At 38.7% G+C, this 15,938-nt stretch overlaps 1 protein-coding gene and 1 long non-coding RNA gene across 22 annotated transcripts in view; one reads left to right on the forward strand and one right to left on the reverse strand.

Annotated features, from left to right (window-relative positions):
• The window catches only part of LOC144581706 (uncharacterized), a 29,976-nt gene extending 23,288 nt beyond the window's left edge, over positions 1–6,688 (reverse strand). Inside the window, exons 1-3 of the long non-coding RNA XR_013532796.1 lie at positions 6,554–6,688; positions 2,316–2,356; positions 512–552 (exon numbers count right to left, since the gene is read on the reverse strand). This is a non-coding gene — a long non-coding RNA (uncharacterized LOC144581706). The remainder of the gene's footprint in view (positions 1–511; positions 553–2,315; positions 2,357–6,553) is intronic.
• The window catches only part of PRUNE2 (prune homolog 2 with BCH domain), a 296,117-nt gene that overhangs the window by 249,907 nt on the left and 30,272 nt on the right, over positions 1–15,938 (forward strand). For 7 of the 21 annotated variants that reach the window (XM_035301835.3, XM_017972843.4, XM_054254600.2 and 4 more), the window contains 4 exons: positions 7,267–7,440; positions 13,677–13,779; positions 14,424–14,555; positions 15,552–15,638. In XM_035301835.3, coding sequence (XP_035157726.3) covers positions 7,267–7,440; positions 13,677–13,779; positions 14,424–14,555; positions 15,552–15,638 — 496 coding nt within the window. Of the gene's footprint in view, positions 1–7,266; positions 7,441–10,212; positions 10,570–13,676; positions 13,780–14,423; positions 14,556–15,551; positions 15,639–15,938 lie in introns of those variants that run through there. The other 14 variants (XM_035301842.3, XM_035301867.3, XM_078366158.1 and 11 more) reach the window with 5 other exon arrangements.

The raw sequence follows: 15,938 nt of genomic DNA on the forward strand, positions 1-15,938 counted from the left end.
CTTGAAAGCAACCTGTTTCTTGGGTTTCTCATGTGAGCATTTTGAACCAGGCATATACATTCTAAACAAAATAGGGGTTTTTAAGGTATAGTTTTTCAAAAACATTTGGTCCATAATTTATTTTCTTTTAATGAACACTTTTATATTTTTCATTTATATTACATTTTCATTTGTATATTTTTATATATTTTTCATTTATGTTTCATTATATATATTTCATTATATATTACATATTTTCATATATATTTTTCATTTATATATTTTAAATTATATATTATACACTTCATTATATATTTAATTATATATTTTTCATTTCCTTTATTTCATTTTATAGATGAGAACACTGGAGCACAGAGAAGTTAAGTAATTTGCCTAAGTCACACAGCTAGTTGTTGCTCTTAGTTCCTGGCCCATGCTGCTTCCCAGTGAATATGCTAACAATGAATGGGAAAGGGTCTGTTACTAGACTGGGCTTACATACTTGAAGCCAAACGTGACAGCTCTTGCTCACCTGTAGACCGCTTTTTATCCAGTTTTCTTGACTTGGGGACTCTTAAAAAAAAAAAAAAAAGTAAGAATTACTCTATGAGATTCCTGAAGGATTTTCAGGCCATTTGCCCATTTTACTCAGTAGCTGTTGACTAAACACCTCTGCCAGCGTTTTTGCTCACAATGCAATTTTGCTTATGGAAAATTTGTGAAACTCACTATCCAAAAATATTCAATTGGTCTTTCCTTTCAAGCAGTTTTCTTTAATAGTTGTATCCAAACAGTTGGGAAATATAAGTTAAGGTACTGTAATATAATTAGGGTTTGATGTCCTTTCATGTCAGGTACCAAAAATATCAAAATATATAGATAATGACAGACTTGGGGGCGCAGTCCTTCATATTAAGAAAGATCTGAGTTTTCTCTTTTTTAATACTTTAATTTACTAATCCTAGAAACTTAAAAATTATCCAGAGGTCAGAAAAAATAATAACCCATTTCTGTTTTCCAAACCAACAAAGTTATTTTTACCACCATTCAGATCTTAACAAGGCATTTCCTAAGTGAAGTGGAAAAATTATTTTTAGCCTATTTCTGATAAGAATATTATAAGAAATTCTCATGTGCTCTTGTATTTTAGATGCCCCCATGTGAAATTTTAGTGACCTCTTCTAAATGATCTTTTTTAAAATTAACCCCTAATGACAGTTTTCTTTGTTAATAAGACACCCCAACATTATTTCCAGATAATCAGGGTGTCACTTCATTGAACTTCCAGCTTATAAAATCAGTTTTCCATTTTAAGTGCTAAATCAAGTGCTAAGCTTATTTTGTCTTGTCCACAAGCAGCCTTGTGCCATAATGGTGTTGTCTGAAAGGAGGACTTTTCTTTGTATTTCGTGTGCTAATATTTTACCTGCAAATTAACTGCCTGCTTGCTGTTTGTCACCAAAAAAAAAAACTAAAGACTTTCTAACAGTATATAGGATATCTTTCTTATAACCAGAAAAGCTTCAAACATGTCTTCTAGGAGTACTCACATTAACAAGTACAAGATTGTTATATAGAAAGCTTTCACAAATGCAGCTGCCTACTGGAAGGCCCCAGCTGACGTCTGTTATTCCATTAGTTATTCCATTGTGAGCACCAACGACGCACTCCCCACTGCGGTCTGTGTAGCATTCAGGTCTGTGCTACATCATCTCAAAAATGTAGCTTGTGTGCTACATCATCTCAAAAAGACATGAGCAAATGTTCAAGTTGACTTCTCCCCTGTGTACAAAATTTTAATTGACTCCAACAGTCACTGGGAAGAGAAGCTCATCATTGAGTAAAGGACACAAAGAACCAAGTATTTCTAAGTGAAGAGGCATGAGACTGAAAATTAAATTTAGAGAGTGTCAGGATAGAAAGTTAAATGAGACCTGAAAATTTGTGCAAATAGTGGGAAAATGAAGGTTGTGGGGAAGACGGTAATTTATAGTTAGAGCAAAAGAATTATGAAGATCAGGAGGGTTTTGCTAATACCAGAAAGTCAGTAAAGCTGTCTTTACTTCTTACTAGCTTGTATTGCTGACTTCTAGAAATGAACAACTTAAGAAAACTTAATGTACCCCTAGCTCTTAGATAACGCTTTCTTCCATTTACATCAGCCAGAAGAGGAAAGGAAGGAGGAACCCTAGTAACTTGCAAGCTCCCACTCTCTGAAACATTAGGAATTACACCCCATAAAAAGGTCCAGCCCTGGACTTTTACACCAAAACAAGTAATAATGCTGTCTTTATAGGAAAATGTTGATAGGAGTGTGTGTGTATACACATACATACTTTTAATGTAGAGATGTCCTTTCTTACTATGATACCATAATCTAAAAACATAAAGAAAAAGTTAACAGATTCAACGACATAAAAATATTGAATTTCTGTTTGGCAGGCAAAGATAGGTATACATTTAAAAGCTGATCATGGGGTGAGCACAAGACCAAAAAAAATATTACGACACATAACAAAGTTCTATACAAAAACTGCAACTAATTAATAAGGACCACATTAGGAAAAGGGCTTTAAAGGTAGCCTCTTGTCAGTAAGAGAGATGTAAGTAGCCAATAAACAGTGAAAAGTGCTTACCTTCTTTAATAATTAAAGAAATTCAAATTAAAACAATGAGATCATTTCCTCTGAAATTGTCAAGGGTTGAAAATTTTGATAGCCTATCACGTTCTGGACAATAGGGGAAATCCGGCCCTCTCCTATATTTTGGTGTAGCATATTGAAGGGCAAAAACGTCCCAAAAACTTTAAGTGGTTATAACTGCTGACCCAGCACTCTGTTGCTAGAAAGTTCCCCTATAGCAATATGTGTACAAATAAGGTAAGATACCTTCATGCAGATGCTTACTGAAGCAAATTCTTTATAAAGAACAATAACAAAAAGAAATAAAACTATATTTCATCACCATGGGATTGGTAAACTAAAAGACATCAGCAAAATGGAATACTTGAGGGCTACTTTTAAAAATGAGCAGGATTTATATTTATTGAGACAAGAAGTCTATACTCTATATAGAGAATATACATAGTATACTATATTATATATTCATGCATATATACATATGTATATATAATGTAATGTTACATGCATATATATATAAATATATATTAAAATATATGTATGTGTATATATATAAAAATGTGTGTGTGTAGTGTGTGTGTATATATAAATAGATATATATGTATAAAGACAGGCCCTCACTCTGTCAGCTAGGCTGGAGTGCAGTGGCATCTCAGCCCACTGCAACCTTGATCTCCCAGGCTCAGGTGACCCTCCTTCCTTAGCCTCCTGAGTAGCTGGGACTACAGGCGTGTGCCACCACACCCAGCTAATTGGTGTATTTTTTTTGTAGAGAGGAGGTTTTGTCATGTTTCCCAGGCTGGTCTGAAACCTATACTATTTCAATAGAACAATCTGTATAGAACATGCAGACTATACAGAATAATCATGCTTTTTGAAAAATAAACGTCTGTATGTGCAGAGGAAGAGTGATACACATCACGTAGTAATAGATTAGTGACATTGGTGATTTTTATTGTTTTCATGAAGAATTTCTGTATTGCTGGCACTTTCATTAATGTGGTTTACTTTTAAAAAATGAACTTATTCTTTAGCACTACTTCAGGTTTACAGCATATTTGGGTGGAAAGTACAGTTTTCCTGTACCCTGTTTCTCTACACACATTCACCCTCCTTCACTATCTATATTCCCAAAGTGGTTGGTTGGTTACAATTGATGAGCCTGCATTGATACATCATTATCACCCAAGTTCCATAATTTACATGAAGGGTTCAGTTTGTGTTGCACAGTCTATGGCTTTGAGCAACTGTACAGTGGCAGCATGTATCCACCATTGTAGTATCATACATAATAGTTTTTCTACCTTAATTCTCGTGCTCTGCCTATTTCTTCCTTTCCCCCAACCCTTGGCAATCACTGATGCTTTTACTGTCTCCATAGTTTTGCCTATTCCAGAATCCATGTAGTTGGACTCATACAATAGGTAGCATTTTCAGGCTGGCTTTCTTCACTTACGCAATTAAAGTTCTTCCATATCCTTTCATGGCTCGCCAGATCATTCCTTTTTAATGCTGAATAACATTCCACTGTCTAGACAAATCAGTTTATTCACCTACTGAAGGACATCTTGGTTGCTTCCAAGTTTTGGCAGTTATGAGTAAAGCTGCTATAAACATACACGTGCAGCCTTTTGTATGGGCATACGTTTTCAGTGCATTTGGGTAATTACCAAGGAGTATGACTGCTAGATTGTAAAGTAAGAGTATGCTTAATTTTGTAAGAAACTGCCACACTCTTCCAAAGTGGCTGGACCATTTTGCATTCCCACCAGCAATGAAAGCGAGTTCCTGTTGCTTTGCTTGCGTTCTCACCAGCATTAGGTGTCAGTGTTCTGGATTTGGGCCATTTACGTAGGTAGTGGTATCTTGCTGTTGTTTTAATTCAAAATTCTGTAATGACACATGATATGGAACATCTTTTCACATGCTTACCTGTCACCTGTATATCTTCTTTGTCAGGTACCTGTCCAGGTCTTTTGCCCATTTTCTTCTTGTTGAGTATTGAGCATTCTTTGTATATTTTGGGTAACGGTCCTCCTCAGATATGTATTCTGTAAATATTTTCTCCAAGTCTATGGTTTGTCACCTTCTCATTCTCTTTTTCTTTCATGTAGAAGTTTTAATTTTAATGAAGTCCGCCTTATCAATTATTTCTTTCATGGATCATGCCTTTGGTGTTGTATCTAAAAAGTCATCTTTGCACCTAGGGCCAATTACATTTCCTCTTCTAAAAGTTTTATAGTTTTGCATTTTACATTTAGGTCTATGATCCATTTTAACTTTTGTGAAGGATCAAAGGCCTGAGTCCAGATTCATTATTTTGCGGGTGGATACCCAGTTATTCCAGCACTATTTGTTGAAAAGACTATCTTTGCTTCACTGTATTGCCTTTGCTTCTTGTCAAAGATCAGTTGACTATATTTATGTGATATGTGTTTTATTATAACCATAATAAAGAATGTAGTATACAATTTTTTTTGAGACAAGGTCTCACTCTGCCACCCAGACTGGAGTGCAGTGGCGCCATCATAGCTCTCTGCAGCCTCAACCTCCTGGACTCACATGATTCTCCCACCTCAGCCTCCCAAGTAGCTAGGACTACAGGCACATGCCAACATACCCAGCTAATTTTTGTATTTTTTGTAGAGACTGGGTTTTGCCATGTTGCCCAGGCTGGTCTCGAACTCTTGAGCTCAAGCAATCTACCTGCCTTGGCCTCTCAAAGTGCAGGGATTACAGGCTTGAGCCACTATGCCCAACCAAAAATTTTTTACATGAGGGAATTTTAATAAAATTTGCAGAAAACAAAACAACCCTATCTTCATCCCACAGAAATGACCAGGGTAGAGCTAGCACAGGCCAGAGGGTACCAAACAGGATGAAGAGGGTCTGGTGGATGGAAAGTTCCCTGGAGGGAAAGGAGGGTGTGTAAAAGAGCATCAGAAGACAAACCTGCTTCAGAATCCAGAGTTCTGAGGGAGTAGAGACCAGATGGGAAACTGAGTCCCAGGAAGCGAGATAAGATTGGCATCCTAGGGTCCTAACTCATGTAGGAAAGAAGAAGCAGAAAGGGCTTCCAGACAGATCGGTGGATTTGCACAAAGGACACAGTGCTTGTTCTGAAGCCAGTGGTTTATGGTCTGTCCTTGAAAGCTGCCGCATGCTGGTGGGAACACAGTGGAAGCCTGAGTGAGCCAAGGCTCTGTAGGTGGTGGTAGCTGTTGGTGTTGGCAAAAAAGGCTGGGATTGCTTCCCAACCAAACTTCATTTTGTTCTCAGTCACTGGTAATTAGACACTTCTGAATGTATAATTGCAGATTCTTCCAGAAGATAATGGTGGTGTTGTGGCTCCCTTATAGATTACCTCTGTTTCCAGGAAATTATCCAAGTTTTCCTTGATTTCCTCACACACCTTCCCAACTGTTTTTGAGTGTTCTGAGTAAGTTTGCAAGCTAATTAAGGAGCGGGTTGGGGGAAGTGAATATTAAAGGGATTCAAGGCACAATTTCTTAGCCCAAGGGACTCATAGCCACTTTGTAAAATAAATAAGAAGAGCCACACACTTAAGGTACAATGTGATAGGTTAGAAGGGCTGAAAAAGTTAAAGGTTTTGACTGTATTTGCTTAGTAACTGTGATCTGAGGCAAACTACTTCAGAATCAGTTTTTGCATTGGTATGCAAAGGTCAATTCTTAATGCAATATTGCTATTATCATCAAAGTGCCATAGAAGGAAGTGAAATGCAGTGTAAATTCAATGGTGCTTTTCCAGGAATGGAAAAATAAGGATGATAATATTGGGATTATTGTGAAGGTTATAAATAATCTTTTCTTGCAAGTTACTTAAACATACAAAAAATAACCATTACACTCTACTAATACTTCTAGTAAACATGGAAACAATTGCTGCTTGTTCTCTTTTAAAAAAAAGGTTACCTTTTTTTGAAGGCACAAGAGTAAATTTCTTCCCAGAGAATGTTCAGTAGGCTTTTTTATTGTCTTGTGCACCCATCAGTTTAGGAGTCTTGTGCATTTGGGGTCTTGAAGCATTTCTGGTTTACAGAGTTGTTTCTTGCTTACTGTAAATTCTTTGTGTGGCATATTTTGAAACAGGAAATAGAAAGAAATATTAAATTTTTGTCCAGGTGTGCTCCCAACAGGAGGCTCAGCCCAGTTGTAAGAGTCTTAGAGTAGGAGTTTTGGCTGGTAGTATTATCACAATTCCAAGTTGAGGACCCCAAAAGATTCTGAACACTGAAGAGATGTGGCCTCCAAACCCCAAGATTTTCTGAGCCTAATACACAACCTTTCACACCATTAGAAAGACCTGGAATCTTTACCCCGATCAAGGATGAGTTGGTCCTGGCTCACACACACCCTGGACCACCACCCATGCAAGACAGCTCAAGCTTTGCACCTAGTCTCAGTCTCAGCATGGCCTTAGCGATCGATCTGGTTGTTTAGTTAATAAAAAAGACTTCACTGAGTATACTTTATGTGGTCAGGATAGTGCTAAGTTCTGTAAAAGCTGTAAAAAACAAGGTCTTCCATCAGGTTGATTCTGCAGGATGTAGCTTACAATGTGCTGTTTAGCTGCCTGCACTGTGGAGGACTTGCTCCTTCAGCCCTGCTCTGTGCTTTGTTTCCAGAAGATCCCACAGCCAACAAAGATTCTGGCCAAGAGTCAGAGTCTATTCCAGAATATACAGCTGAAGAGGAAAGGGAGGACAACCGGCTGTGGAGGACAGTGGTGATTGGAGAACAAGAGCAGCGCATTGACATGAAGGTTATCGAGCCCTACCGGAGAGTCATTTCTCATGGAGGTAGTCAAGCTCTGTGTGAATCTGGGAAATGGGGCAAGGGGTAGTCGAGCTCTGTGTGAATATGGGAGATGGGGGAAGGGGCAGCCATTTTATTTAAAAACAGAAAGTGAGTCTAGAGTTCCGTGGTACACCACATCTCAAAGGCCCTATTCTATAGTCAATAATCAGGGAACTATAGAGCCAAGTATATTTCCTCATATTCAATTCAGTAAACATCTGAAATCCTACTAGGCAAAGACAACTTTCTAATATAAAACAGGCTTTTCATGCTACTTACGTGATAGCTATCATCTTCTGTGCAAATTTACTGAAAGCCATAGTTGTCTAATTTAGATGTCTATTTGGCATTGTTACCAGTCCATCGTAGGGTTGAACCAAATAGAGTATGTGACACCATGGCCTGTATCATAACACTATGCCTGAGCTGCTTCTCATTACAAAATGATCTTTTCAATCCTCTTCAGAAGCTTTGGGGATTTTTTTTTAGACTCAGCTTGGTGATTGTTCCCCCTACCTGAAATTTGCCTTTCTGTAAGCTGCAGTAAATCTAGGCCTGACAACAGCCAACCCCAGTCAAAGCCTCTACCTGTTTGGCAAGAGCCAGGGGAGAGAGAAAAGTGTGTTTTGTGTTTCCAGCACTTTCTCAAGGGCTCCTGGAGCATATGTGGCCTTGGTTAATTTGGGATTCACAAAAAGTCAGATGAGCGCAAGCAACACATTTAACATTGTCGAATTCGGGAAACATCAACAGCGTTTTGATTTTTCTGCTTCATGCCGTCCTTTCCTGAAGCCCTGAGGCACCGCTGTAACCACCCAGCTGTTCTAGAAAGAGTGTGAGCTGACAAGGCAGTCGTTGCTCTCTCAATTCACTCTTCCTTAATGAGGAGAGGGAAATAACCGTCTTGGCACCTCGGTAGAACACTGCTTTTGTTTTCTATTATAACAAGCAGAAGGATGTTTTGTTATTTCAATCAAACCTTCCTCTGCCAGCAGATTTTTCACCTTCTATCGCATACATTGCTACCCCCCACGTAAGAATCAAGACCACCCAGGGACCCTGACCACTGTGGCAAAGGGGAATGCCAGTCCCTGCCCTTGGCCATGACTTTTTTTTTTCTTGCCTTACTGTTTGACCTGAAATGGAAATAGGACCCCCAATCGCTGCTGTGGAGTCGGGGGCAGTTTCCTCTAAGGGAAATCATGCCCATAGCCCTTTGGAATGAGAGTTGGCCCAATCTTGCTGAAAGTGACAGACAGCTGGCTGTAGAGTCAACACTTTTGTTTTTTATATGAAAACCATAAGAGGAACACTCAGTCTTCCCTATCTCCTTTGTACCACCTATCAGGTATTTTTGGTTTGTTTTCTTTTTGAAAATAAAAATAAAACAAAGGCTGCCTGTAAGAGTACTCTGTTCATTTTTTAAAGTATTAAAAAATTAAAATGTCTGTCAAATCAAAGTCACCCAGTGATAAACCCTATAAATATTTTTATCATCAGCTCTTACATGGAGAGTCCCTGTGCTGAAAGGCAGCTCATGGTCCTGCTGCTCTCCTAGGGCTAGTTATCTGCTAACATCCAGTAGACTTGTCTGCTTGTTCTTTAGGTGGGCTTGGGTGGGTGGTCAAGCCCATCAGTCTGTTGTCCAAATCAGGAGAGAGTGAATATCATCAGAGTACTGATGGTCAGAAAATGACACTGCTTCTGCCTGTCACAGTCTTTGTAACAATTCACCTGAGGCCTCAGGGCTAACCTGGTTTGCTGTGCTCTCTGTCCCTGCCACCTCCTCCCTTTGGCATTTGCTCTTCTCCATTCTGTGTTGCAAGCTCAGTTTTTGTCTGTGTGACTGTCCGATTTGTTTTGAAGAGAAGGCCACCTCCCCTCTCCCCAGCCCTGCCTCGGCCCTCTCCAGGCACTGGCCTGCATGAAACGTGCCCCTGGCTGCACCCATCCAGAACTTTAGCGAGATACCACCTTTTCCTACACCCTGACCGGCTTCTGTGCTCTGTAGGTAAAGATACTTCGGATGTTACTTCTGCATTTACCAAAGCTTTGTCTTCCACACTGGGAGTTTACACCACTCTCTTAGACCACAATGATGAGAAAACTCCTTACTTACCAACCTACTGACTTTGTCCTTCTGGCTTCTGACGAGCATTTAAAAAGCAGCAGTCACTTCACAGTGAACATGAATCTTGTTTGCTGCTTGGCATTTTGCTGTGAGGAAGTTTTCTCCTTCAGGCCAAAAAGAAGTGCCAGCTGCACAGCATTCTATGATGAAAACCGTAAGGTAGGGCAATCAAAAGAGCTGCAGAAGTTAGCCCCAAAGCCAGGCCCTGCCAAGTGTCCCACCTGTTGAGAATCCCGGTGGCATGATGGCAATATTTGAATAAATAATTCAGTCTTCAGCATTGGCGACCTTGATAAGAGCTATTGCCAGAGGCCCTGCATACAATGTAGAAGAATGAGGCTCAAAACTCATCTCTGCCACTTACTAGTCTCTGACCTTAGTACATTACTTACCTTCTCTGGACCTCAATGACTTCACTGAGCCCATGAACAATATCTCTGCCATCTGCATAAATAAAATAAAGACGGATTTGGATGGTTTTGCTCAGCCAACAATATGGGGTCCCTCTGAGGCTTTTTTTTTTAACTTGGAGCAGTGAAACCCATTTAAATAATGGAGAACAGTCACCCCAAATAATGTTAACAAGGAGTTTCCTTTCTTTCTTTCCTTTTTTTTTTTTTTTACTTCTCTTATTTCATTATAGGAGATTCAGGTAACCTTCTCTGCATTCTTGCTGGACAAATGACCCTGGAAATAATGAGGAGAAGAGTCACTGGCTGGTGTGTGTGTGTGTGTGTGTGTGTGTGTGTGTGTGTGTGTGTTTTGATTGCGACTGTGACATCTTTCCTCTGTCTCCATTCCATTTGCCGGCCAGCAAACTTGTGTTACATCCCTTTCATGCCTGTGTCACTCAGGTAAGGTTTGCGTCCTGGCTTCAGAGGGTCTCAGGAGACACCCGGTGGGGTTGCTCAGGCACCCTACCCAGCATATAAACCCTGAATTCACCTCACCTTTATTGGGAAAAGAGTCTAATGAAATAAATGTTTTAAAACCAGACTTCAAATGAATTACGCTGTTGCCAACAGGATACTTGACTTGCATAAGCTGCATACTTGAGAATAGAAATTGAGAGGAAATAGAAATTGGACCCCCTCCAAGGTATTTGGGAGGGGCAAAAAGTAAACGATCCTACGAATTCTAGTTATTGCACTTTGCCTGCTATTATAGCATTATCTGATTTTTTAACTTTAATTTTTTTTTAGCAGGAAGCAGCTATAGAAAAGTTAAGGTATTATCTGAAATATCTCCCAAGCACTGGCTCTTGATTTAGGAGGAAAATTTTTCTGTGGAAATCTTTTTATTTCCCTCCTTCAATTATCTCCTCTCCTCCTATTTTCTTCCTTCTCTTTTTGGCTCTTCTTCCCTTCTTAAAAATCCTCTACCAAAAAGTACAAATAGCCATTTTCATTTCTAAATTTCAGTACTTTTCATATTGAGACATTTCTTAGACAGCGATCATGAAGCAGTAAGCGGATCCCACAGTGTTCCTTTAGCTGAATGAACTCAGATGAACATGCTGCTACAACATTCAAAGGGCAGACCACATTTACACAGTGAGCTGAACTGCCATTTAAAATGACGTCTCAAGTACTGTTTACAAACCTCAGTCTTTCCTTTCAAAAAAATTTCTTAGAAGTTCTCTGGCATTAAAGAAATCAAAGTGACTGAGCAGTCATGACCGTGAAATTACAGTAACACTCTGGAGCCAGATGGCTACATTTAGAAAGACACTTTTGAAAGGATGCTTTCTTACTTGCGTTTAAGTTGGATTCATTATGTCTATTGTCTCTTTTAATGAACTTTTGTTTTTTCATCGTGCTGAGGATGAACTGTTTATCTTTGTGATGTGAGGATTAGGATAGCTAAGCCACCATATCCTTTGTGGATTTCCATTTAGTTATCCATTCTTCAGAAGTGAAATTGTTTGTTTTAACAAGCAATTCTTGTATTAAAACATATCTCCTTCTGCCATTTTCCTTCATCTTGCATTTTTTGCATATTGGAAAAGACGGAACTAAAGCAAAAACATTCACAGAGAAGCTCCTACGTTGCTCTTTCACAAACGTGTTACATGAGTTGAAGACATACATAGGTAGCATCTTCTAAGATATGTAGTATAAATACTGTATACAACAATATGGTATCACCACATGTAGTATAAATATTGTATACAACTACCTCAAGTTAGTAATACACACACGCCCATAATTGGGTATATTTTTGGTCAGTATTACTCTCCTCCCCCATCTTTTTTTGCAGTAGAGTCACATTCTCTTACAGAAAACATCTTATTAAACTGCTTTCAAGAGTTAATTAACTCCACCCAGATCTATTCACAGCCAATACTTTACTGCCATGTAATCACTAGTAGGTATTTAGAGTTCTGAAAAAACTAACACATTGATTTCTGGGAGGACTGAACCAGGCTTAAGTGTACGTCCTGTCTTCCTACACAAAGCTTGGAGGAAATCTCTATTTAATGATTCTACAGTCCAAAACTATATGATATAAATTGCAGTTGTTTAGACAGGGATACTAAAAAATAAAAATTCAGGCATTGCTTCCCTTTTTAAGTGGGAAAGACACATGACATTCCGTATAACTACCTGTGGGGGTCTGACTGACACCTGCTGTGAGTTTAAAAGAAATTGTGGGAAATGGTAAGCTTGCTTAAAAGACAGGGCAGTTCCAAAATGATGCCGGAGCTTTCAAAAGATGGGGAATGGTGTCCTGAAATGCATCTACATGTTCTTTGACCCCTGGAGTTTCAATGGCCACACTTCCTGCTTTTCCCACCTGCTATTTTCTCAGCACCACCTGGAGGTAGCACCTCTACTCCTCTGTCCCATGTTACTAGGAGGCAATTATCAGATTTTCCAGCAAGTACAGAATTTGATACGACTGAAATGTAATTTAGCCAGACCCATTTTTAGTTTTCCTCCTCTTACAAGAGGAAGTTTTCTTCCTCTTCACAGAATTCAGAATCTAGCCCCTTAACAGAACCCAATGTGTTAGTTTTTTCAGAACTCTAAATACTCACTGGATGATTACATGGCAGTAAAATGTGGGCTGTATATAGATTTGTTGTTTTTGCGTTGTTTTGTTTGATTGAGCCAGAATCTTGCTCTGTCACCCAGGCTGGAGGCCAGTGGCGTGATCTTGGCTCACTGCAACCTCTACCTCCCAGGCTTAAGCCATTCTCCTGCCTCAGCCTCCCAAATAGCTGGGATTACAGGCAGGTGCCACCACGCCTAGCTAATTTTTAGTGGATGGGACATATGCTTCTCCTGACCTCAGGTGGTTCGCCCACCTTGGCCTCCCAAAGTGCTGGAATTATAGGCATAAGCCACCACGCCTGGCCTAAAATACATATGCTTAAGCCTGATCTAGTCCTCCCAGAACCCAATGTGTTAGTTTTTTTCAGAACTCTAAATACCCACTGGCAATTACCTGGCAGTAACATATTGGACAGAACAAGGCCAGGCTAGAACTTTTCATGGGTTCTTACACTGTCTGTTGATTCCAGGGGCACTACAGGCCTCAAAATCAAAATAAAAATGTTTTCCTTGTCTGCTCACTAGTATTTGATCACTGGAGTGTGTGAGTCAGAGATTACATTGCTGTTTAGTGGCTAAATTCTCCCTTAAAATTAATCAGTGTCTAAAACTAAAAAGAACTAAGGAGGATCAAACAGAATATCTTTCTTAGCCATCAGAAGAAAGCAGTCTGTATAAGTACCTATATATTAGTATTATAGAAATCAGACATTCATAAATCAGTCTTGCCCTCTCATTTTGTTATGTTGAATATTTACACACCCTCTTTACAACTATGTACAATACATATAATCATCCATAATATATGAATAGCCTACATATGCAAATATAATTGCACTGTATATTTAACACTCTGTAAAACATAGATGTTAACCACTGAAAGATAACTATATGTGTATATACCTACAGGCCTACGGTGAATCCCCATTTCATGTAGCTAATATATCCACAAAGACATACTTGCCAAGGCTTCAGATTTATCCATTAGGTCAGATATTACCTTGTTAAGAGCTTTCAATTGGTTACAAATGTCTTTTTGTTTGTCCCCCAGGATACTATGGGGACGGTCTAAATGCCATCATTGTGTTTGCCGCCTGTTTTCTGCCAGACAGCAGTCGGGCGGATTACCACTATGTCATGGAAAATCTTTTCCTGTGAGTGATACTTACAACAAAGTGCTTTGAGTTAATGTCTGTGGCATGTAATGGCAGATAGAGCATCTTTAATTAAAGAAGATAGATGATGTAGAATATTCTAAGTCTTCAATCAAAAGTCAGTAAGGTCTCTGTCAAAGAATGTTGCTCAAGGGGCTAAAACATTTAAAGGGGCTCTTGTCGGTAGAATAGACTAAAAACAAAATGAACAGAATTTTGCTTGTATTTTAAAATTGTGTAACATTTCCTTTGGGCAAAGTATTATTTTTGTTCCTTGATACATGTTCTTCTTCAGCTAAGACTGACTATAACCTGACTTCATTTATATCTGCCCTTATCTAACCTGAGTTACCCTTAATATTTGATAACATTGTTGACATTTTTGAAAGTCAGGATTCTTTCTAACCCATACATTTTTCTAGTGTACTTACATTTAAAAACTAGGTAACCATACCAATAAATGAGTAATACTCTCAGAGGAATGCTCTTAGGCAGTGTATTCTTCCCAAGGTAAAGAGGTAATGGGCACAACCATTCTTAAATTTCATACACCCTGTACTCTTAATGTTATGTAATTATGGTGTCAGTCAGATGAAATATTTTATGTGGGAACTGAAAACATTCCTCTTCCTTCCTGTGATCAGATATGTAATAAGTACTTTAGAGTTGATGGTTGCTGAAGACTATATGATTGTGTACTTGAATGGTGCAACCCCAAGACGGAAGATGCCAGGGCTCGGCTGGATGAAAAAATGCTACCAGATGATTGACAGACGGTATGTGGGCTCTATTATTTAATCACTATTTTGACTTCCTCAATAGTGACCATATTGTATTCTCTTTTAGTCTACTAAAAATGCAATCACATTTTAGGAACATTGAGTTATGTGTATTTAAAACAATAATTACAGTAATATTAATAAAAGTGTGATTTGATGCCCGAAAGTTGAAATAAAGCAATTCCCCCCTAGATTTTATTAAATGTAATTCAAACCTGGCAGACCAAGTCTGTTTTAAACTATGCATGTGCTGTTGCCACAGGAAGGTGCAACTTGAGCTGATAAACCAAAATAACCCTGATTCTTTAGTGGTATCATGTGACCTTGCTGCCATTTATGTGAACTGGGACTATTGTGATTTGGAGAACCATTGTGCTCTTATTTCGACATTCGCTGTCAGTTCAAGTTAGCCACTAGATGTATGCACTCTAAGAACACAACCATTCTATTTTACATTTATTTCTACAAGAAAATGAGGTTCAAATCATACAAGTTTCAAATTATGTCTCAAAAATCATTCTTGTCCTTAATTATGGCCATTCTATATATTCCCACCAGGTAACTTGCATAAAACTCCATAAAATTTATATATATATATATACTTTTTTTTTTTTTTTTTAGTTGGAGTCTCATTGTCGCCCAGGCTAGAGTGCAGTGGTGTGATCTCAGCTCACTGCAACCTCCACCTCCTGGGTTCAAGTTTCAAGCGATTCTCCTCGCTCAGCCCCTTGAGTAGCCAGGACTATAGGTGCCAGCTAATTGTTTTAAAATTATTTTTAGTAGAGACAGGATTTCAACATGTTGGCCAGGCTGGTCTGAAACTCCTGACCTCAGGTGATTCGCCCACCTTGGCCTCCCAAAGTGCTGGGATTATAGGCATAAGCCACCATGCCTGGCCTAAATTATATATATTTATATTTAGGAATATGTTTTATGTTTAATTCCCACTGAAAATGGGATAAGAGTAATGTATTTCTTCTTTTTTCAAAATAGGTTGCGGAAGAATTTGAAATCATTCATCATTGTTCATCCATCTTGGTTCATCAGAACCATCCTTGCTGTGACACGACCTTTTATAAGGTATAGTTATTATTGTCATAAAGTACAAGTACTGCTAGTAGATTTTAAAAATATGTACTCATTGTCCTAAAAATAATTCAGAAAGTAACAGTACCCAGGGAAATATATTTGTCTCTGCCTTTCCTGGAAAGTTACTTTGGACTAGTAACTCATTGAGAGTCCCTAATTAAGAGAGAGAATGTTTTCATGATGACTGTTTCCCCCAGATCATTATAAGGCATGACCTCTAAATTGCTTGCTGTAAACACAAAGATGAAGTGAGATTTTCATGCCATATTAGAAAGGGGAATAGGTAATACA

Source organism: Callithrix jacchus, chromosome 1 (assembly GCF_049354715.1).
Source record: "Callithrix jacchus isolate 240 chromosome 1, calJac240_pri, whole genome shotgun sequence".
In the NCBI taxonomy this organism is placed as follows: Eukaryota; Metazoa; Chordata; class Mammalia; order Primates; family Cebidae; genus Callithrix; species Callithrix jacchus.